The 24,288-nt window shown below is 47.5% G+C and overlaps 1 protein-coding gene across 7 annotated transcripts in view; it reads right to left on the bottom strand.

Annotated features, from left to right (window-relative positions):
- DYSF (dysferlin) overlaps positions 1-24,288 on the bottom strand; it is a 192,992-nt gene that overhangs the window by 47,877 nt on the left and 120,827 nt on the right. For all 7 annotated transcript variants that reach the window (XM_053402225.1, XM_053402229.1, XM_053402227.1 and 4 more), the window contains 6 exons: positions 20,618-20,647; positions 18,948-18,974; positions 11,477-11,578; positions 8,063-8,224; positions 6,608-6,773; positions 4,790-4,863 (listed from right to left, as the gene is read on the bottom strand). In XM_053402225.1, the coding sequence (XP_053258200.1) occupies positions 4,790-4,863; positions 6,608-6,773; positions 8,063-8,224; positions 11,477-11,578; positions 18,948-18,974; positions 20,618-20,647 (561 nt within the window). The remainder of the gene's footprint in view (positions 1-4,789; positions 4,864-6,607; positions 6,774-8,062; positions 8,225-11,476; positions 11,579-18,947; positions 18,975-20,617; positions 20,648-24,288) is intronic.

Raw genomic sequence — 24,288 nt, 5'->3', positions numbered from 1 at the left:
TCCAAGTTGGTGACCATCGGAGACCCTCCTGGAAGCAAATCCCAGAGTTGCACCACACACTGAGGATTCCAATTGCCAGAAAGGGGCCCCTCCCAACCCTACAATTCTAAGTCCTTCCTTTTGCATCTCCTGAATCTTCCGAAGTTCAAAGGTGATGCAGCAGAAAACTCCTAGAGAACTGCCTGTTGGAAAGAGAACTGGGTTGCAACTTTCCACAGAAGGATCTGATCAGCCTCCACTTAAGCCTCATAGGTTATGGTCCTATTAACGGAGACTGGGGGGGCGGGGGAGATGCCACTTCAAAGGAAGCCACAGTGGAGTCCCAAGAGGCTTGCCAGACCCCAGTCACTCACCATCTTCTCAGCTATAATACCAGGCAGAACCCCAGAGGAATGCGGGAGAGGACCCCTCCCCTTCTAAGTAAAAGGGCATCAGTTGCACGCACACGCACGCACACAAACACCCTTTCTGGCTGCCTGATGAAAGGGCTGCTGAAGGAGGGGAGCAGGGATTGTTTGTTTCCCCACCAATGGACAGGGATGAAGTCATAAGCAATTTCCACATAATAAAGGCCACGTTGGCAGCTTCCATGTGCCGGGATATGGCATTGCGTGTGGAGAAGTGCTCAGGCAGAGCTCAGCTTGGATGACTCTCTTCCCATCCACCAGATGGAACCGATCTGGTCCAGGAGAGAGCATGACTTGCCCCAGAAGTGAAGCCCTTCATCCACATGACATCACAAAATCTGGACGCGTTTGTTTGTTTGTTTGAAGTGCTGGTCTTTGAAGCCTAAAAGGTCCAGGCCTGGGGTATCTCAGGGCTGCCTCTGTCATTTCACCCTCTTTCTTCCTTATTTCCCAACTCTGCCTTTGACCTGGTCGTTTTCTTCTCTACTTCCTGAGTCATGTTGCTGTGCGCTTGCTGGCCATCCAAGAACCCTCACATCAACACGTTCTTCAGAGTGAGCCCCTCAACACAATAGACCTTCCTCAATCATGGGAGGCATCCCAAGGCATCATCTGAGCCAGCCTGCCAGGCTGGTTATGCCCATCTCTGGCCTGGCCATGTAGCCCACAGGGCAAGGCAGCACCATGGAGAGCTCCTGATCAGCAACCTGCTCTGAGAAGGATTGGAGGTGGCTTCTTCAGCCTCTGCTTCCAGTCCCTCTCTCTAAGGCTCCCGAAGAACAGAGCCTCCTGGAGAAGGCCAATGGCCCACCAGGCCTGGAATCCTTTTCTAGTATTATGAAAGGGTGGGGTAGCTTTTCTCAAGGCACTTTCCTCACGACATGCCCCACTTTTGAAGGAATGGAGCCTCTTAAAGGCCATGTGCCTGACCTTCTGCACCCGTTAGCCTCCAATCTGGTGCACTCCCTGTGCTGTTGCATCAGGACAGCCTCTCCTGGTTTGCCCCGCAGAGGACCTTAAGGTCCATGAATAACCATAGTTTAGAGGTCCCGAGCCCTAAGGAAGTCAGACTATCCTCCCCCAGGGCCAGGGCCTTCTCAGTGATGGCTCTGACCTGGTGGAATGCTCTGTCCCATGAGACCAGGGCCCTACAGGATTTAACCTCCTTCCGCAGGGCCTGTAAGACAGAGCTATTCCGCCTGGCTTTCAATTTGAACTTAGCCTGATCTTTTATTCCCCTTCTTCCCTCCCTCTCCCCTTTTTATGAAGATTACCTGCTCTGGGATCCCACAGCTAATTCTCCCCAGGTCTCCTCGCTGGCCCAAAGAGGACTAATTCAGCCAGCTAGCCCTGGTGATCATCTAATGTTTATTGGATGGATTTTCCCCCTAAATTGATTTTTTTAATTCTGAATTTATTGTTATTCACGTTTTATACTGTATTTTATGCTGGTTTTGTTGCATCAATTAAGTGTTTAAAATTTGTTGTTAGCCGCCCTGAGCTCAGTTTTCTGAACCAGGAAGGGCGGGGTATAAATAAAGATTTATTTATTTTATTTATTTATCAGGAGGTAGGTTAGGGGTCCAGTAGAAGACACCCATGTTGGTCCATTGAATTTGTTCCAGGGGGTGCCCACCAGCGCTTGATTTAGTGGGGGCTCCTGGTCACAAGCATCAGAGTCAGGAATCCCATCTCACTTCTTAGAATCATACAAGTGTAGCATTGGAAGGGGTCACCAAGGGCCATCTAGTCCAACGCCCGGCAATGCAGGAATCTCAACTGAAGCTTCCATGACAGGTGGCCATCCAACCTCTGCTTAGAAACCTCCAAGGAAGGCGAGTCCACTGCCTTCCAAGGGAGTCCATGCCCACTTCAAGCAGCTCTTGCCAGCAGAAGGTTCATCCTAAGGTTTAGCCAGATGACTCAGCAGCCTCTCTGACTCTTTGTCTTGAGCGCTGCTGGACTCCGGGGTCACGACAGGCAAGGAACCGACACAAGCTGTCCCTGACTGGGGTGATGAGAGAAAGGGAACGGGCCTTCCTGTTGCTGATGTTGTGTCCAGCTCAAAGGGAAGGAGGAGCCTTTGGAGAGACCTGGCATGAAAAGGAGTTTCCTGGCAAGATGTGAGTGTTCTCAGGAACACTGACAACGGCGTGAGGTATCTGCACTCCGAAAGAAGCACTTGGAGAGCCTGATCCTTGACCTCTTCCTGACTGTCCTGGGACAGGAACATCTTGTCCTGAGCAGTGTTCAAAGCCACTCCTAACTGATCCAGCATCTGAGGGTGTTCCGTGGTCCTCTCGTCCCCATTCACAAATGAGGCAAGCGAGAGTGCTCTGCAGATTGGACAGGGCTTGCTTGGATGAAGGTGGCCTCACCTAGCGGTTGTTCAGACTAGAACAACCCTTCTGGATTGTTCTAGAAGGCCTAGAACTGGGTGGTCCAGGTCTGAAGGATCATCTCCACCCCCATCATTCTGCCAGGACGCTGAGGTCCAGCGCCGAGGGCCTTCTGGCAGTTCCCTCATTGTGAGAAGCAAAGCTACAGGGAACCAGGCAGAGGGCCTTCTCGTTGGTGGCACCCACCCTGTGGAACGCCCTCCCATCAGATGTCAAAGAGATAAACAACCACCTGACATTTAGAATACATCTGAAGGCAGCCCAGTTCAGGGAAGATTTTAATGTGTGACATTTTAATGTATTTTTAATCTTTGTTGGAAGCCGCCCAGAGTGGCTGGGGAAACCCAGCCAGATGGACAACCCAGCCAGATAGGGGTACAAATAATAAATTATTATTATTATTATTATTATTATTATTATTATTATTATTAAGACTCTAAGGTAAGGCATCAGATGGAAGAGTAAGCTGGAGTCACAGGAAGACACTAACTGGCTCCAGGTCACCCATTGCTGATTCGAACCTCGATCTCCCAGCTTCTAGTCTCTCTAACCACTATACCACACTGGCACAATTCAGTTCCTGGCATCTCCAAGTTTCCATAGGAAAGAGACCCTGCCTGAAACCCCAGTTGAACTCAGCCATTATGGTAGCCTCCTATATCATTCGGGAAGAGGAAGAGGAGAAAAGGAGGGAGGGGACTTGGGGTGCCCCCTCATGGGAAATCCCTGACTCTTCACTTCTCCCTGAATCAGGGAGGTCAGTTTTGGCCCAAGAGGGGGAATGACCAGGAGAAGGCATGCCAGCTGACAGACCACCCTGGGCAGGGGGTACATGCCCAGCAGAGCCCTCAGTCTTGTAGATCGACAACTGGAAATGCCTTAAAGGCTTTCCTTTCACATTTAATTCTAGGGACCCAATGCCTTTCCCCCACATCTCTGTGGGGGTTTTTTATGTACAATATTTTATGGCTGTGTGTACTTAACCTGCGGCTTAGGACCCACGTGCCTATGGGTCCGCCTCTCCTGGTATGTCCTGCGGAGGACCTTAAGGTCCACAAATAACAACACTTTGGAGGTCCCTTGCCTCAAGGAGGTAAGATTGGTTTCAACTAGGGCCAGGACCTTTTCAGTACTGGCCCCAACCTGGTGGAACGCTCTGTCCCAAGAGACCAGGGCCCTGCGGGACTTGACATCTTTCCTCAGGGCCTGCAAGAAAGAGCTGTTCCACCAGGCCTTTGGTTTGGACTCAGTCTGACCCTTATGTTTCCCTCCCCTTATGCTTTTGATCTATGGGCTACTTTAAAATGAGGCTGCATTTTAAATTGCATTTTAACCTGTATTTTAAATTGGTTTTTTCCCCCTCTCTTTTTCCCCTATTATATTTTTACTGTGATTTTATTGGTGTTAGCCATCCTGAGCCCGGCTCTGGCTAGGGAGGGCGGGGTATAAATAATTTTTATTATTATTATTATTATTTCCTCACTAATCCCAGAATCTCCTTATTTGTCCATCAGCATTCATAGTTATAGTCCTTATTTGCCCCCCACCAAATGAGATCAAGGCAGCACACCTGGTAACTTCCCTCCTAATTTTCATTTAAAAAATCATGAAAATTCATACAATAACCCTATGAAGTAGGGAAGGCTGAGAGGGGGAGATTGGCAGCCAAGGGCTCTCAATGAGCTTGACTCACCCCAGCAGACTTTTCGCTTGTGGGCAACACCAACACATCTCTATCGGGGTCCAACCATGCCCACACCCTGAATCAGAAGTCTCCTCAGACGAGGGATAACAGTGGAACAGGACGCCAACATCCACTGCTCCTGGTTAGCAATGTTTTAGGGGTTGTTGCTGCTTTCATTTGATGAAAAATGTGATTTGTGTGCTCTGGATCCAAGCATCCCTTCGCAATTCTAGCTTGTATTCTGAGCTATAAACCAGAAAGGTTAGCCTTAATTTTCCCCTTTCTTGCAGAGTGATTACCTGGACTGGAATGAGAGGCTCTTTGTCATCAATATCAATGAGGACGTCATCCCTTGGAGTGAGGCTCACATCATCTGAAATACAAAATAAATGAGATTTGCAGAGTGCGGGGAGGCAGGACTGGAATCGTGTGCAAATCACAACCAGCTCATTCTCCTCTTCCCCAGTTCAGGAGACTCTTTTAAGGACATAAGAACCTAAGAAAAAGAATAATAATTTATTATTTATACCCCACCCATCTGGTTGGGTTTCCCCAGCCACTCTGGGCGGCTTCCAACAAAGTATTAAAATACAGTAGTCTGTTAAACATTAAAAGTTTCCCTAAAGAGGGCTGCCTTCAGATGTCTTCTAAAAGTCAGGTAGTTGTTTATCTCTTTGAAATCTGGTGGGAGGGTGTTCCACAGGGCAGGTGCCACTACTGAGAAGGCCCTCTGCCTGGTTCCCTGTAACCTCACTTCTCGCAGTGATGGAACCGCTAGAAGGCCCTCGGAGCTGGACCTTAGTGTCCGGGCTGAACGATGGGGGTGGAGACGCTCCTTCAGGTATACTGGACCGAGGCCATTTAGGGCTTTCAAGGTCAGCACCAACACTTTGAATTGTGCTCAGAAATGTACTGGGAGCCAATGTAAGTCTTTCAAGACCGGTGTTATATGGAACGCTCTGTCTCATGAGTCCAGGGCCCTGTGGGATCTGATTTCTTTCCGCAGGGCCTGAAAGACAGAGTTGTTCCACCTGGCCTTTGGCTTAGAATCAACTTGATCCCCCCCCCCTCTTTCCTTTCTCCTTCTGTGATGGAACTCCTATTTGGGGATTTCCCTGGCTTTTTTCTGGCCCATGTAGGACCAGTCTGGATAATTGGCCTTGGTGAAGATTTGACGTTTCCATCCCCAAAAAGTTTTTGATTTGAGTTTCCATTGAAATGAGGCTGCATTTTAATGTTGTATTTTAATCTTGTTTTTAAGTTGTATTTTAATCAATTGTTTTTATACCTGGTGTTAGCCGCCCTGAGCCTTGGCTGGGGAGGGTGGGGTATAAATAAAATTTATTTTTATTATTATTATTATTGTTGTTGTTGTTGTTGTTGTTGTTGTTGTTGTTGTTGTTGTTATGATGATGATGATGTCTCTCTCTTTTTTTTAAATAAATATTTATTTGGGTTTTACAAATCAAAAAATTCATTATTTCAGATAGATCATTACAATAAATAAAGCTCACATAAAAAAACAGAAAAAACAGAGATATATAGCAAAAGAAAAAACAGAAAAAAAGAAAAATCCACTTTTTTAAATTTACAAAATTCCATACCCCTCTGTCTTGACCTCCTCACATCTCCCTTTTTGTGTTCCTCTTTATTCCAATCAAATTCAGCAAATTCAAACCCTTATTTAAGCCATGCTTAAATTATATTCTTCTAATTATTATGTCCCAATTTTTCATTATTTTAGCCCATTCCTCGTCTTATATACTATGACATAATATTATCCTTGTTCATAACCCCTTCTCCTTTTTAACGTTCTTCTTTTCATTCACATTTAACCAGATCCCACAAACCCTGTTACCTTCACTTCCCACATCATATTAACACTCAAACGTTTTGCAATGTTTTTGTAAATAATCCTTAAACTTTTTCCAATCCTGTTCCATCAGTTCTTCTCCCTGATCACGGATTCTGCCAGTCATTTCAGCCATCTCCATGTAGTCAATCACTTGCATCTGCCATTCCTCCACGGTGGGTAGATCTTGTGTCTTCCGATGATGATGTCTCTCTCTGTGAATAATGAATCAAATACTAGCCTGACCTTCCCCATCTTGCCATACCTGCATGCATTTCAGGGAACACGACCTCCTCCTTGTAGGGATCGCAGAAAAATGCTTCCAGAGAGCGGATGGTGCACTGGCCCACCACCGGCTTCCGGCCAAAGGGCCTGTTGTCAATCACTTTGATGATGATGGGGGGACAGTACAGATCTTCCCTTGGCAAGTTCTGAAACAAGAAGCAGAATTAGCGCCGCAAGGCAAAGAAAGAGAGGGAGGAAGAGGAGAAAGAGGGAGAGCGGACCTCTTTCCATTGGGCATATGTTAAGTATAATTGTTGTATTGCACACTGAAATGAAGAGTGCCTGTCAGGATTCGGAAGAGCGACTTCCTCCCTCCCTTTGGCCGTGGGATAAGCAGAACAAAGCAAAATTTGCCTCTTACCATTTAAAGAGAATTTTAATGATCACAGCGAAAGAGCAAAAAGTCCATCTCAGAATGAAGGTGCTCCCAACTAAGGTTTCCACCCGCTTCCTCCTTGCTCCCTGGTCACTTCCACTGATTGTAACCTGACTTCACAACCACCGTGCTTTTTGTATAGCCACCTTATTGGCTCTACGTGACCTTGGACTGATAGGCTCGACACTTTCGAGCAAGAGAGAGTCTGTTAGTTCTTTCTCTTCCAATTTTTCTTCACCTTGCTGTTCACCCCCCCCCCCCCGTTCTTCCCAACTTTTGTCTTCAGAACTATGCCTCTCTGCAAACTACTGTTCTAAATCTATACTGCTCCACTGCTCCTGGGCAGCTTCAGAATCTTGGTCAGGAGCAGGGAGAGGCTCCCACCATTCCTTATCAGAGCTGTATTCCTCAGCCTGGTCTCTGACAGTGCCTTAGGTATATTGCTGAAAGGGTTTAACATTGGAAATTTCCTTTGAAGTATTCTGAAGCTCTCTGAGCTCTAACAAGTTAACTACTGCTGTTCTCTGCTCGCTTACACAAGAGTGTCTAACCTTAGATTACATGATCAAGGTATTCAATTGCAAATCGCCATTTTGAAGGGGAGGTGCCTTTGTCTTTTGTTCCCAGATACAGTTTACTTGGGTCATATAACAGAAAGGTAGCCGTATTGGTCTGCCATAGTCAAAACAAAACAAAAAATTTTCCTTCCAGTAGCACCTTAAAGACCAACTAAGTTAGTTCTTGATATGAGCTTTCGTGTGCATGCACACTTCTTCAGATACACTGAAACAGAAGTTGCCAGATCCTTCTATATAGTGAGAAGGTGGGGAGGGGTATTACTCAGCAAGTCCTAGGCTCTGTGCACCACCCACGTCCCTCATGTTATTATCTACAATAGTACAGAGATGGAAGAGGGGGTTGGACTAGATGATCTCAGGGTCCCTTCCGACTCTGATTATATGATTCAAAGAGCAAAGGTGATTCTCCAGCCAAAAATGGCAAGAGACAGGTGTGATGAGCATGCAGAGCCAAGACGAAGCAGAAACAACGGCCTCTCACCACTTCCATGAAGAGGACAGAGATGTCAAAGTTGGGGTTCTTCTTGAGGTTCTTGATGACGCACGACTGAACCATCTGTCCTCCACACTCCACCAGGAGACTGGGAGACGTCACGCTGGCCAGCTGGTAGCTTTTCAGGTTCCGGAGCCCCCAAGCCAATATCTAAATTCGGGAAGGACAAAAGGAAAGAAGTATAATCGCTTATCTTCGGCTGAACGGAGGGATGAAAGGAACCTGTGAGCTTGCCAAGGTAAGGTTCATTACTGAGTTATTTGAAGCTTGACAGATCGCTCTCCTTCCCAGGCTGAGAGAAAAATGGCGAAAACAGAATATTTATTGGGACAGTGCGATTTTTGCAGCTGCTGCTGCTAAAGTTGCAAAACAAAGACACACAGGGCAGAGCAATGGAGAACTTCTGAAACCACAATGGGATATCAGCTCCACCCAAGGCATGATGGAGAACAGCAACAACTGGGAAAGATAGACAGAATATTTTACAACAGGAAGAAACATCATGGACAGAATAATTGCCACACACAGGAAGAACAAGGATATAGCTTGAATGCTTCACCTATAGATTTGTAAATATGTCAATAGGAATGGAAGTCATTAAAAATGCAGTTGTTGTATAAGGGATTCTTATTTTGACTGGAGTGTAATTGAAATGAATAAGATTTTGGAATGCAGAAATAAAGTAAATCATCAAACTATCAATTCTAGCACATGGAGGGGCACCTATATTGTATAATTTGGTATCTGAATGATTGGCATTGGTAATTGCATTATAATTTGGCATTGCTATAATGAGGCTATGATTGGATTATTGTAATTGAAAACTAATAAAAATTATTCTCAGAAAGGAAATGGCACCCAAAGGTGTGCGGTCATAGAAGAGAGAGGAAACGGTTGAGAAAATGAGAAATTCCTTGACGTGGCAACTCAGCGCGGCCAAATCAATTTAATGCATTCACGTTCCACCATTTTCTCCAAGGATCTCAAGGTGGTGGAATGGTTCTCCCTTCTACTCATTTAATCTAGCCACAACCACCCTGCGAGGTAGGGTGAGAAGCAGTGATGGGCCCAAAGTGATGGAGTCAACTTCATGGCCAAGTAGGGCTTGGAACCCAGGTCTGACCCTCTCACCACGGCATCCCGCTGGCACGGGACACAATCCCTTTGGTGGAGGTGGTTGTTGTTGTTTTAATAATTTTTATTGAATGATTTTATGTTACAAAAAACAATACAGCCATAATACCACTGAATATAATTAAGAAAGAAAAATTACATACATCAATATTTAGTTTGTTATTTGTTATTTACCGTCTTATTTCCTCCCAAACATTGCATACAACAACACACCCAAAATGATAATAATGAAAGTAAATATTTTTCCCCTTTTATCTTCCAAAATCTTTTCTTCAACTTTGACTTCCTGTCAAGTCCCTTTGCATATATTTTATCTTACATTTGAATGTACACAAAACAATAAACCTTTCTGATGGACTACATGGAACTGGCAGAAATGACTGGCAGAATCCGAGACCAGGGAGAAGAGTTGGTGGAAGAAGATTAGAAGAAATTTAAAGACTACCTACAGAAATATTGCAAAATTAATGAATGTTAAAATGATGTTGGATGAAAAGTTATGTGGTTTTTAGCTATAACGCTATAAGGAGTATGAAAAAATGGGTTGTTAATAGTTAAAAATTTAATGTTACACATTATTTTAAGATTAAAGATTAGGATAAAGAAAGAGGGGAAGGATTTGCTGAACTAACAAATTGAATTGGAATACAAAAAGGGAGGTGTGAGGAGGTCCGGGAAATAAGCAAATGAAAGAAAGTGATGGAATGATCTATTTTTATTTTGTATTTTTCTCTTTTTTCTTTTTTCATATTGTAAAATTCTAATAAATATCTGTTAAAAAAAAACAATAAACCTTTCTATATAATTTTTCTAATACATTCTGAAAACATAATAAATCCTTAATTGTTATCCACCTCCTCTTAGTTCCTTTATCACTCGAATGCTAGCATGGAGTCAAAACTATTATTGTATTTTTGAACATATCTTCTATAACCATCCCATTTTTCCGAAAAAATTTGCTTTGAGTTTCCTCTGAGTTTACTAGTCAATTGAGCCGTCTCCACCAATTCCTGTAATTTGATTTGCCTTTGGTGTAGGTTGTTAGGGAAGGGCCATAACTCAGCAGGAGAGTACCTGCTTTTCACGCAGAAGGTCCCAGGTTCAAATTCCCAAGAGCACCTCCAGGGCAAGCCAGGTACGTGTCCCAGAGAGCTGCTGTTGGTCAGTGAGGACCAAGCTAAGCTGGGCAGACGAATGGTCTGGCTTGGGATAAAGCAGAACCCCATATTTTGGGGGCAGGAGACCCCTCAAAAGGGGAAAGGGGTCAAACTTCTCAGTAAGGCAAACATGGCTGTTAATAATAATAATAATAATAATAATAATAATAATAATAATAATAATTTATCATTTTTACCCCGCCCATCTGGCTGGGCTTCCCCAGCCCATCTTTACCCCGCCCATCTGGCTGGGCTTCCCCAGCCACTCTGGGTGGCTTCCAACCGAATATTAAAATACAGTAATGCATCAAACATTAAAAGCTTCCCTAAACAGGGCTGCCTTCAGATGTCTTCTAAAAGTTTGGTAGTTGTTCTCTTTGACATTTGGTGGGAAGGCGTTCCACAGGGTGGGTGCCACCACCGAGAAGGCCCTCTGCCTGGTTCCCTGTAACTTCACTTCTCACAGGGAGGGAACCGCCAGAAGGCCCTCAAAGCTGGACCTCAGTGTCTGGGTAGAACGATGGGGGTGGAGATGCTCCTTCAGGTATACTGGGCTGAGGCCGTTTAGGGCTTTGAAGGTCAACACCAACACTTTGAAATGTGCTCGGAAACGTACTGGGAGCCAATGTAGGTCTTTCAAGACCGGTGTTATATGGTCTCGGCGGCCGCTCCCAGTCTCCAGTCTAGCTGCCGCATTCTGGATTAGTTGTAGTTTCCGGGTCACCTTCAAAGGTAGCCCCACATAGAGCGCATTGCAGTAGTCCAAGCGAGAGATAATGAGAGCATGCACCACTCTGGCCAGACAGTCCACGGGCAGGGAGGGTCTCAGCCTGCGTACCAGATGGAGCTGATAAACAGCTGCCCTGGACACAGAATTGACCTGTGCCTCCATGGATAGCTGTGAGTCCAGGATGACTCCCAGGCTGCGCACTTGGTCCTTCAGGGGCACAGTTACCCCATTCCGGACCAGGGAGTCACCGACCCATCAAAAATCAGCATTGTATTGTCAGAACCGATGCATTGCACCTGATCATATCAAATGAAAGTTTCTCTCTCCCAGAGGATTGTTCGTGGCCCCCCAGGCATGGCTCACGTGGCCTCCGGCACCCACCTCAATGGCTGTACGCTGAAGGACGGGCTTGATCCCCTGAGGGACCATGAAGATGTTGGGCTCTCTCTGGGGTGGAGGGTAAGGCAGGTCCGAATCTTCAGACTGGAACAGAAAACGGAAAGAAGTCAGGTAAAATCAGCAATGATACACTGGGAGAGGGATTTGGGGCACAATATTCAACTTTCAGATTGGGAAAGGTTATGAAACACCAATTTGAAATTCATGGCTTGTTGTATGCTGAAAGAAAACTAAACAAAAATGATGTACAGGTGGTATCTGACTCCTAGTAAGTTAGCAAAAATGTGTAAGACAAGTACAAATACCTGCTGGAGATGTAAGGAAAAAGAAGGTACCTTTTATCGTATGTGGTGGTCGTGTAAAGTAATAAAAGCATTCTGGGAAATGATATAGAATGAAATTTTAAAAAAGGTTTAAAATATCTTTTATTTAAAAACCAGAAGTGTTTGTATTAGGAATTGTAAGTGCCGATATTCCAAAGGATCAGAAAAGGCTTTTTATGCATGCAACAACAGCCGTGCAGATGTTACTAGCCCAAAGATGGAAGGAAGATAAAGTCCTGTCCAGAGAGGAATAGCAAACCAAGCTAGGAGACCACTGTAAGCAGATGAAAACATTAGCATGGTTTTAATAACACTTGTAATGTAACAAGTATTATGGGCAATATGGACAGATTTAAAATATGGATTATGAAATAAGATGCAGTTGATAACGTTGACAATAAGACCAGAGGAGGGGATGGAAGGAAGTCTAGAATTCAGAGAAATCTCTAAATGTTGATATTTATTTGGTATTGCTATAACTCTACACTTGTAAAATCAAATATTTTTTTTTTCCAAAAATAAGAGGAAGGAAGAAGAAGAAGAAGAAGAAGAAGAAGAAGAAGAAGAAGAAGAAGAAGAAGAAGAGGAGGAGGAGGAGGAGGAGGAGGAGGAGGAGGAGGAGGAGGAGGAGGAGGAGGAAAGAAGTCAGAAGCACCATTCGGCTTTCTTCACACAGCAAGGCAAACACAACTGGTGTGCAAAGATTTCAATCGTGAGCTGGGTCCCGCATTGCAGAGGGTTGTGTTGGAATATTCCGTTCCACCTTAAGAACAGACATGTGGAATTGTTGTGTGTCACATGTCTGTTTACACTCCAGCACAGCTTGCTGGGAACTTCCGTTTGTGTATAGCTTTTGCTTTTAGCTGCTTGCTTTGGACACGAAGGAGATCAGACATGTTTCCTTTTGTCCTGATGTACGCTGAATAAGGGACACGGGTGGCACTGTGGGTTAAACCACAGAGCCTAGGGCTTGCCAATCAGAAGGTTGGCGGTTCGAATCCCTGTGACTGGGTGAGCTCCCGTTGTTCAGTCCCAGCTCCTGCCAACCTAGCAGTTTGAAAGCACGTCAAAGTGCAAGTAGATAAATAGGTACTGCTCCGGCGGGAAGGTAAATGGCGTTTCCGTGCGCTGCTCTGGTTCTCCAGAAGCGGCTTAGTCATGCTGGCCACGTGACCCGGAAGCTGTACGCCAGCTCCCTCAGCCAATAAAGCGAGATGAGCACCACAACCCCAAAGCCAGCCACGACTGGACCTAACGGTCAGGGGTCCCTTTACCTATGCTGAATAAACTGCTTGTAAATATGATCATGAAGACAGGAGTGCCTGGCGTGCTCTGGTCCATGGGGTCACGAAGAGTCGGACACGACTAAACGACTAAACAACAACAACAAAATGTGCTCACACAGCCTCTCCAGCCACTTCTGTTGTGTAGCGTTTACTCTGCTGTGTAGCGTGCCCTTGCTTCTGAAGCTTGGGTCACAGATGCTGCACCAAGGACTGCAGATCGCCCGGCCCACCGGCCAGTGGGCTGGAGCCAGCTGGGGGCCTGCCAACTGCCCCCATTTCCTTGGTTGCATGCCAACAGGTTGGGCTGGATGGCCTTTGGGGAACCCAACCAATGCTACAGTTCTATGATTCTCTGCTGCACGCTCCTCACTTCAGCGCCACCTTTTGCACCCTGGTGCTGGAAAGGTCTCCATCGGGAGGTTGCAGACTCTCCTTCCTTGGAGATTTTTATGCAGAACTTGGCTGACCATCTGCCAGGGAAGGGGGCTCATGGGAGAGAATCTTATCTGTTGTGGCTCCTAAAATGTACACCTGGCACCTTCATTGAACAGGATGCTGAAGATGCACATCTTTGACCTGGCCCAAGACCCCTGAGATGTCTGTTTTTATGCCTCATTTCTATTTTTATGTTTACAAAGTTGAAGGGTATGAGAATAATAATAATAATATTTCAACTCATCACAGTGAAGCCACTTCCAGAGTCTTCCTTCCTGCTCTGCCTTTGCCCTAGTTTTCCCTGCAAGAAAAGTTCCCAAGGTTCATCCTAACTGTGATCTTTTCTAGTCACTGGAGCAAATGGAAAACCCTCGGGGTCTGGGGGTGGGGACCAGGCGCCCCCGAACCAAAGGCAGCAGTTGGAAGCAATTTAGGAGTCAGTCACTCTTTCCAGGCTAAAGCATTATTGCATTAAATGAAGGAGGCAGATACATTTCAAACATCGGATCAGGCCATATTTATTTATAGATCCCTATATGTGCGCATTAATAAGGCTACGGAGAGGGATGCCGGGCGGTGGCCTGCCAGAGGCGCTCCGACGTCGGCTCGCAATTTTCCTCGGCGGTTGCCAGGAGCTGCCAAATCAAAACAGCTTGTCGGGAGCAGTGGCTCTGCCAGGTCTGCTCGGGGGAAACTGAAGCCACGAGTGTCTCTCCCGATGGAGCAAACCAGGAGGATTTAGGGGGTGGGGTGGGTAGCAGGGACCCTGTCTTCTCCAAGCCAGGCTACTGTTCTGCCAACGGCTGCAAGGTTGGCAGTGCCACCATTCAAAGGAGGGCATGAGCTATTGCCATCAGCTGGATGACTGTGATGTGCTCTGCGTAGGGCTGCCCTTGGCCCTGGTGCAGAAGCAGATGGGAGCAGCCGACCAAGAACCTGTGACACCATTCTTAGCTGCCACTGGCTGCCCGCTTACTCCCAAGTCAGGCTCAGGGTCCTTGCATAAATTTACAAATCCCTGAACTACTTCACCTGAGCCCTAATATCCCAACTCGATCCCTGATATCTTCTCCAGGCCATTGGCCATTGGCCATTCCTTGAGTTGGTGAGGCTCGTTTGACCACAGCAAGAAACTGAGCCTTTCATGTCATGGACCTGGTCCTATGGAACTCTCTGCCACTGGAGATTCAGCAGGTGCCTTCTCTTTTGACTTTTAACTGCCTGCCTAAACCCTGCTCCCAGCTAGAGTAGACAAGACTGATCTAGACTGGCCAGTGGCCTGACTCTCCTTCGTTCCTGTGACATCATCTGCATCTTTGGTACGCAAGACCCAACCTAATTGGGTATTGACTAGACGTTGGGTATTGATTAACTGTCAGTTAGCCAGGACACCTTGAGCTAGATGACAATCACTGTTAATTGTATGCATTGTGATTTGCTGTTCTTTTTTATTGATTATAAATTGGTAATTCTTTATTGTGGTTGATAAATGTAAACTGTATTATTTGCTGATGTTTAATTTTACTGTTTGCTATCAGATTCTGATGGCTCATTGAATATTGCTTTGCTTGATAGAAGCTGCTTATTTTAAAGTTATTGTGACTTATTGGATCAGATGGTTGCTGTTTGATGTTATATTATGTTTTGATGTGTGTCGGAAGCTGCCCCGAGTGGGTGCGGTATAAATCAAATCAAATCAAATCAAATCATCATCATCATTATCATCATCAGAGTGAACTTTGCTTGGGAGGTTGAGTCCCAACCCAACGCTTAGATTTGCTTTAGAAGTAGAAAGCGAAGCATGAGACAGGTCAGGGCTGCTGCTTAGGCCAGCATGCAAGAAAAACAGTCCAGGAATTAGTTGAGCCAGGCTGAATAAGCCGGGACAGAGTCTGCCCTTCTACAGGAACACGGAGTCATCCCTGATGAGCCAGTAGCTGAAATACCACATTTTGGCCACACACAGAGGGGGCGCTGCAGCACAGAGCAAGCCAGCAAGTCCAGCAGTAAGAAGCTGCCATGGTGGCTCAGAGATCAAGGGCTCTGGCAGGATTTACCCCCCAGCAAAGGGGTCTCTGGCGGGCCCCATCCTGTCTCTGCAGCACCTACCAGCAGCGGTAAGCAGAACCCCAATGGCTGCCATACAGCTGGCTCCGGGAGCCACTACTTTTAAGTCCCTGTTGCGGGACGTCCAAATGGCAGCTCCCAGACTCAGCGCCAACGGGAGAATTGGGGAAGAAACATAATTTGAAGAAGGGCCTGTGGGGGCATCAGCAATTTCCCGAGAATGCCAGGCGCTGGCACCAGGCTGAGCTGGGCTGCCAGACTCTCTTCTTTGGCAACTTATGGGAAGCAAAAGCAGTGGGGGACCCCAAATTCAGCAGCAAGCTTCCAGATTTGGGCTCCCAAATTTCAGGAATGGGAAGGGCCTGCATTTTTAAACATTCTTTTTTAAAAAACCCGTTCATCCAGGCATTTGCAACTGGGCACCGTTAAAACTCTCTGAACCACCACCTCCACCACGCCAAATAATATACCAACTTCCCATATCCTCTGGCTCTGAAAAAAACAGGGGGCATTGGCAAACACACACACACCCCGCCGCAGGGGTGCTGTAAAGATTAAGTCTGCAAAAATCTTGCTTGCCCAACGGACTCCGTGACCCATGATGCTTAGCGGGAAATTAGAATGGCTGGGTAGCAAAGGGTTAAGGCAGTCGTCTATGAAGCGTGAGCAACGGGCAAAAAGAGCCTCAGACATTTATTCCGCAGATTTGGGGGGGGGCGGGGTGAGGTTTCTTCCAACATTTAAGGCAACGAGAAGAGAAGCGTGTGGCCAAGGAGAAATCCAGGTGCATTTCACAGGAAAGACCTGATAATAATTGCCCTGAAGGGGGCATTTTGGCCCAGCACTCCCATTCCAATAGCAGCCTGGCAGAAGCCTCTGGTCTTTGGTCCCTGGCATCTGAGATACAGTGCCCCTGCCTGAGGAGGTTCTGATCTTAGCCCCCAGGGCTATCTGGTGGACTTTATCTTCCATGAGGAATGCTCTGAAGCTCTTTGGCCCATTTGCCCAGTCCCCAAGTTGGTTGCCCAGCAGAGAGCGGTGGAAAAGGAGGGGGTGAGCGAAACATGATGATACCCATCGGAGAAGCCCTTCTTGGTAGAAGAGGTGGGTGCACAGCTGTGAAGCGCCCGTCCCGGGCAAGGCAAGATGGAGGGGGAGAGAAAGCAGACAAGGAACATCAGATGAGGAACATCACCAGCACAAGGACCCTCTTGCACCTGCAGATCTCTGCAGCTGCAGGACCAACAGAGCCCTGGTGCTATGGGGGGCTACCAGATTTCTCCTTTCTCCAGAGCTTTTAAAAGAGGGGGAAGCCACAGCCTGGATCTGCGGGAGACTCCTGTGTAGGAAATGAGCTTCTCCTTCCAAGCCTGGCCTCAGGTATGGGGCCATCGGGACGCGGGTGGCGCTGTGGGTTAAACCACAGAGCCTCGGACTTGCCGATCAGAAGGTCAGTGGTTCGAATCCCCGCGATGGGATGAGCTCCCGTTGCTCGGTCTCTGCTCCTGCCAACCTAGCAGTTCGAAAGCACATCAAAGTGCAAGCAGATAAATAGGTACCACTCCGACGGGAAGGTAAACGGCATTTCCGTGCGCTGCTCTGGTTCACCAGAAGCAGCTTAGTCATGCTGGCCACATGACCCAGAAGCTGTACACCGGCTCCCTCGGCCAATAAAGCGAGATGAGCACCGCAACCCCAGAGTCAGCCACAACTGGACCTAATGGTCAGGGGTCCCTTTACCTTTACCTTTATATCTTCCACATTCAACCCAAAGTCCCCTGTCCCCAGATTTCCCAACCCCAATTTTCTTGGAAAGAAAGCTCCATGGAAGTGGGAGAAGGTTCTCTGTGCAGATCTAACAAAGCCATGCGATTTTCTATCCAGTGCTCTCCCCATGCATGAGCCTGCAGCCATTCTTAAGAGCACCCTGGAAGGCAGATCAGCCGTACTTCCAAAGTGCAGGTGGAAAGCGGAGGTGGAGATGGGATGGGCAGTAACTCAGAGCACATGCTTCGCGTGCGAACGGATCTCAGCTCCAATCCCCAACGGTGGCATCTCCAGGTTGGGTTTGAGAAGATCACTTCTCTCCCCCTCAAAGCCCAGAGAGCTGGGAAGGGAGGCTGGTCAGCTGGAGGAGCCAATGAACCAGCCACCAAGAACCTGGAGCCACCTCTGGGGTCTGCAATGGACCCCTGTCTCTTAGGGAAGCATGCAGTTCCAAGCACACCAGCCTCACATGCAGAGTCTCATGAGCGAGGGTGCCATGTCTCGCCTTTAAAAGCTGACCGGAGGCGTATTCCTATCTGTTGGGACATCTTGGGAGCTTTCATCCAGATTTCCTAGTTGTGCCTTGGGCATTGCCCCTGTATTATTACACACCTCAAATAAAGGACTTGGCCACACTTCTAGAAAGCACATTGAAATATACTTGGAGTCAAGAGTGGATTTCATGCTCTTTATTCAGCTCATAGTGGTGAGGAGGAATGGAAGTTCCCCCAGAATGTCTGCTTTTTATACATTATTTACAGAATGGGCCCCACGTGATTGGCTAATTCCGGGATTCACCTGTAGGCCAATCAGGTTGCGGATTCACTTCCGCCTGAAACTGGATTGGGTGGCTCCTGCGGACCAATTAGACTGCTGCATTCTGGACCCTATTGTTCTAGGACTAATCAGACTGCTGCATTCTGAATCCTACTGTTCTAGGACCAATCAGACTGCTGCCTTTTGGATCCTATTCAGCTCAGTACATAACACACATGTTCAAGCGGTTTCCTTTTCTAGCCACAAGTCCGAGGGGATTTGCCTTTGCCCCACCGCAGTTCCCTCGGAAAATCACTTGGTCCCGCTAAATCAGAACAAACAGCCATCCGTGGAAAACCCAGTTGCCATTTGCTCCGATTCAGTGCTAAGCCACGGGCGAAAGCAGTGGGGAAAATGGAAGTGTGGTTGAGACCCAAGTCTGCTTTCTTACACAGGGCTTGGGACGGGAGCCCCCACACTGAGCTACATAGGCTGGGGGTCTGAGAGAGACTTGATCTATGGTCCACCTTGTGGAGAAGTCCCCAGCTCACTCCTCCTCCGCTGTGGGCTGGCATGATCCTTGGACACCTAGACATCTCTGGAGGGTCTTCAGGTGAGATGGTCCCATCCTGGCTAGGGGCAGCAGTGCTCTCCAATGAGCCTCGGCTCACCTGAGGCCTTTGTTAAAAACAGGTGAGATGGATGCTCCTGGGCTGTGGTGGAGCTCCCATTTTGAGGGGGATTGCGTGCGACAAGTTCCCTGGATCACACCAAGAGAGACAGAAGAAGAAAGAGAGAAAGTTCTCCAAAGAGCCTCACCTCATCGAAGACAGACGAAAGTTCGGTCTGCGGAGTTTTCCCAATTGCACAGGAAATGGGGCAAAGAGGGCAGGATGGGAACAGAGACAGAAAAAGGTCAGAAATGCCACTGTTTTCTGCACACATCCAAAAAGCAATTGTCAGCATTAGAAACGGTATTTTGCGCCCTATCCATGGCTGGACGGCATTCAGCTCTTGCTTATAGCAAATGGGCAAATTCGAAAAGCGACAGCCAGCTCTGAAGATTCAAAGCTTAATTGCTGCATGCTGCTCTCAAATCCAAACAAGGGGAATGGCAGAATATAAATATATTTTTAATTGGGAAATAAATTAAAGACGCTGTGAGCATCAACGGGTGGAACTTGCTGGGCACAGCTGTGTAGCTAGACATTCGGAAAGGGAGGGTGGCAGCTTCTTCAACCTGGTGCCCTCCAGGGGTTAGGATTACAAATCCCATCAGCTCTGGCCAGCATGCCCATGTAATTCTGGGACTGACGGCAGTTGTATTCCAAAACAGGGTTGTGGACTGGGGAAAGTTCATTGAGAGAAGCCAAGAGGCCGCAGTTTGCCCCCAAATCCTGAGCTTCCCCGTCCCTAGGCTAGGGGTCCAGGATGTGGCTTCAAGCAACAGTTGCTTGCTAAGGAGAGCTTAAAGGCCTGCTCTGTCTCTCTCAAGGAACAACTCACCAGCCACAGTCCAAAGAAGGCTGAAGCACACCCTCCTTTCCTTGACTGTCCACACTTCATGCAAACACACCATAGACCACCAGGCAGCAGAGGCCCAGAGATTCGCTAGAGCCACTTCCGCCCTGGAGAGGAGGTGGGATTGCGGGCATCATGGCCCCACCACACACACAGAGGCTGGAGCCCAGCCCCCACGTGATTGGGGAAATCCCCGGTTGCATCACCCCCTGGACAGCCAATCAGCTGGCTCGGGGGGCGTGGCCTGCCCTATTTAAGGCAGGCGCGGCCGGGGATCTCCCTCTTTTCCCACCTATCAGCTGTTCCTGTTTCCCACCCTCCCGCCCTATAAGGTTTTCGTTCTTTGACCTTGCTATGGACCTCAGTTGCTCGCCATTGATGGGCCTGGTAGGGATTTTTCCACTTGGCAAATTGACACCAGCCACTTGGTTTTCGCCTACCTCGTAGCAAATCGTCACAACTTTCTTGGTATTGGCAGTTAGGCATTGGTATTGTTCTGTAGATGGAAGAGGGGAGGTAGCGCCATCACCTGCCCCACATATTGGGGCAATAAAGGATTCCAGGGGGCGTGGCCCTGTCCGAAGCCTATGGAGGTGAGGGCCTAAGGCACGCCCCCTATTGGTGACCCCAGGGGAGTTCCTAGTTGATGTGAATCAGCAGGACTCCCCCTACTGGTGGTTAACCCTTCCCAGACTTCAAGCAGACGGGCTGGAGTCAGATATAGTCGGTTAGGACCAATGCCTAAGCCAATACCGCTCATCACCTGTAACCAATAAAGTTGTGGCCTTTTTTAGCCCATTAACCTTAATAATTGTGTCATGTGTCTTTACTTTCACTGGGGGGGGGCAGGAACTCGCCACACAACCAGGCCCTTCGCCATCAGCATTGCTCAGTCATGAAAAGAGGTGGCAAAGGCAGCCAGTCGCACAGCAGCTCCTGGAAATCACAGCCAAGAAAGGGGTTCTTACCTCAAAGCCAGGGATGTGGTGGATGGCCGGCTGTGGGAAGGAAGCAAAAAGCAAATACCTAGATCAGCACCTCCATCTGGAATGTGGGAACAAATGAGACCCCATTCTCATGCGCCAAGAACAGCGCAATGGCCCCATGAAATGCAGCCATCTCACGCAGGGCCACTGGAGTGAACCAGCTCCCCAAATGGCTCCAGTCAGTCATTCTCCCCAGGACCACGTCTTGCTGTGGTCAGAAGCCACCAGACCCATTTTGAAAGCCATTGCATTCAGAGTCTCCTAATCATCTTGTTCTAGAAACCAAGCCTGATGAGGAACGGTTAAGGGAGTTGGGTGTGTTTAGCCTGGAGAAGAGGAGACTGGCAGCTGACAGGACAACCATCTTCAGGTATCTGAAGGGCTGTTCTGTGGGAGATGGAGCCAGCTTGCTTCCTGTTGCACCAGGGCAGTAGCAGACCTTGGGCTCTCAAAATTTGTGTGACGCTAAAATTCGGTGCGGCCCTCCCGCCTCTTGTGCTCTGTTCTGCATCATTCAATAAACACACAAGACGTAACCGGCTGTACGTTTGAAAAAATAATATATACTATTCATTGTATTGAATTGTAAATTTCAACAGAAGTAGTTCATAAAGTTCAACGGAAAAAGTAGAAGACCCAGTGGATCAGTTCACTCTCTAATCAGTTTATGCATAAGGTCCACACATGTTTAAGTGTCTATTCCACCTGTCTGTTCATAGAGTCCAACAATCCACACAAAAGGTTACAGCAGCTGCTACTATGCTGTAAGATCCACTGTCCTGTGATATCATATATGGTATGTACAGTTGTTGACGGTTTTATATTATTTTTGCTGTAAAAATGTGTGAGATTATAATATTGTATTTATTTGCATTACCTAGAGTTTGTACTACTGATGAAGCCTAGGACGGCGAAAAAAGGCTAATATTCTGGAAATCCTTGTCTTAGACTCTGTGAAAAGATTCTGTGGAACTGCAACAACCTTTCATGTGGATTATTGGACTCTATGAACAGCCAGCCAGCCAGCCATCCCCTCCCCTACACCCTTAACCAGCCCTGGGGGTTAAGCGCCCAAATTGAGCAGAGCCGCCCACCCTGATCCCAGGGCTTTGCCTGTGTCCTTAAGGCCCCTCAGGGCTAGCAGAAGGCCCATGGCGGGCAGAACACTCCGTTCAAATCTCTCTCCTGCAGGGAAACTTTTCCAGTGGCAGCTCCATAGCCTCTCCATTCCCCAGCTGTAAATGAGAACACGACTACCGTGCCACCGTATAGAGTTCTTGTAAAAGAAAGATTTAAAGATTGTAAAACGCTTGGTTTCCTTCCAAGGGCTCCTGCCTCGCTCAGCCTCCTCTTCTTACTAGTCCTGACAATGCAAACCCCCCAGGACCTATAAAGCTGCCAGAAGGAACTTCACTCAGATACCAGGGAGGAATAATCGGAACACACACACACACACACACACACACACACACACACACGTACAAATAAATAAAGTGGAATTCTGAAATTTGACTCAATGTTAAATGAAAATCCAGTTTTGGCTTAGCTGATCCAATGTGGGTTGGGATAGCTCAGTCGGTAGAGCAGGAGACTCTCAATCTCAGGGTTGTGGGTTCGAGTCCAATGTTGGGCCAAAGATTCCTGCATTGCAGGGGGTTGGACTAGATGACCCTTGAGGTCCCTTCCAACTCTGATTCTATAAATGCTTAATTTTGAGTTTTATGGACCGTATGGCACAGTAGGGATGGAGTAGTACTTCCAGAGGACGTTGCGCTCCTTCTGGGGTGGTTTGCCCACCTTGGTGCCCAACCTGCTCTCAGCTCTTACCTTTGGCTCCTAGAAGCTGTAGTAGTAGTAGTAGTAGTAGTAGTAGTAGTAGTAATAATAATAATAATAATAATAATAATAATAATAATAATAATAATTTATACCCCGCCCTCCCCAGCCAAGACTGGGCTCAGGGTGGCTAACACCCGATATAAAAACAAATTGATTGAAATACAACTTAAAACTTGTCATAACATCCTCCGAGATGGGATTCTCACAGTGCTGAACACTGCAACTGATGTCGAATTCTGCAAATGCCCTGAATCTCTGGAGGTGCATTAAGCACTCAGTGCCCAGGTAGAATCATAGGACTGTAGAGATGGAAGGGACCTTGAGGGTCATCTAGCCCAACCCCTTGCAAGGCAGGAATCTCAACTACAGCATCCCTGACAGGTGAACATCCAACCTCTGCTTAAAAACCAATGCCGCCAGCAGTGCCAGATTTACATATAAGCTAAACAAGCTATAGCTTAGGGCCCCACTCTCTTGGGCGCCCCCAAAAAATTGAAAGGGAAAAAAACTAAATGTACATTTCCAAAATGTAAGATATAAAACAAATACAGTGGTACCTCGGGTTAAGAACTTAATTCGTTCTGGAGGTCCATTCTTAACCTGAAACTGTTCTTAACCTGAAGCACCACTTTAGCTAATGGGGCCTCCCGCTGCTGCCACCACGCGGTTTCTGTTCTCATTCTTAACCCGAGGTACTATTTCTGCGTTAGTGGAGTCTGTAACCTGAAGTGTCTGTAACCCGAGGTACCACTGTAAAATAAAACCTACCTACAGCAACAGTGTTTTGTGTTGTGTAGGCTGCTATGATGTAAGTCATGGGCCCCGCCTGCTAGCCTGCTCCCTAAAGTATCACTGGTTTGCTCCTTTCTATATATAGGGTGTCTATTAGGTTCATAAATTACCGTATAGCATCTATTCAACCCAGAAAAACAGCAGCAATTTGTTGACGAAGGACAACTGGACATATAAAGGGCCCCATTACCTTCAGCAGCTTAGGGCCTCATCAAACCTAAACCCGGCCCTGGCCGTCAGTTTTGGCTCTGTTCCCCAATCTCGAATCCTGATTCTATCATTTGTGCCCCTGTTTGGTGCTCTAGTTATGCTCCAGCCAGCCAGACACTCCTTAGATGTCAAAATTGTCCCATCTGCCAACCGCTCCTCTCTTGCCGCAAACCCAACGCTGCCTTTTATCCTGCCAGGCACTGTTCTTGACCCCCGCCAATGTCAACAGACCCGCCGTGCCAGCTGGCAGAGGCTGCCCACGGACAGACCAGCCTCTCCTTCCTGCTGCAGGGACTCGGGACGTGTCTTCCCTCAGCCCGGCACAGCACACTCCTTGCCTGCTGGAGAGCGAGATAAACATAGAGACCCTTTGCACTTTTGGCTCAGCTCTCCAAGAGAGATGTCCCCCTAATGGGAACAGACCCAGGAGTTGAAGGGGGGTGTAGCTCCCCCCACCTCTGTCCCCAAAGCCTCAAAGGTCCGCATTTCCCTTGGAAAAGCAACACCGGCCCCACCGGCCCCACTTAACCACAGCAGAAGCATCGTGTCTGTGGAAAACGATCAGATGGAAGAGAACAGATAGGAGATCAGCAGAGGGTGATATGCACCCCTGTACAAAGAAAACAAGAGAGTGGTTCTGCCCTCCAAACAGGGAGACGACCAGAAGCAGGTTCAACATCTGTACAGTGGTACCTCGGGTTACATACGCTTCAGGTTACACATACTCTTCAGGTTACAGACTCTGCTAGCCCAGAAATAGTACCTCGGGTTAAGAACTTTACTTCAGGATGAGAACAGAAATCGCACGGTGG

Source organism: Podarcis raffonei, chromosome 9, assembly GCF_027172205.1.
Source record: "Podarcis raffonei isolate rPodRaf1 chromosome 9, rPodRaf1.pri, whole genome shotgun sequence".
Classification (NCBI taxonomy): domain Eukaryota; kingdom Metazoa; phylum Chordata; class Lepidosauria; order Squamata; family Lacertidae; genus Podarcis; species Podarcis raffonei.
The sequence above is the reverse complement of the archived record's forward strand: the minus strand, read 5'-3'. Positions and strand labels throughout refer to the sequence as shown.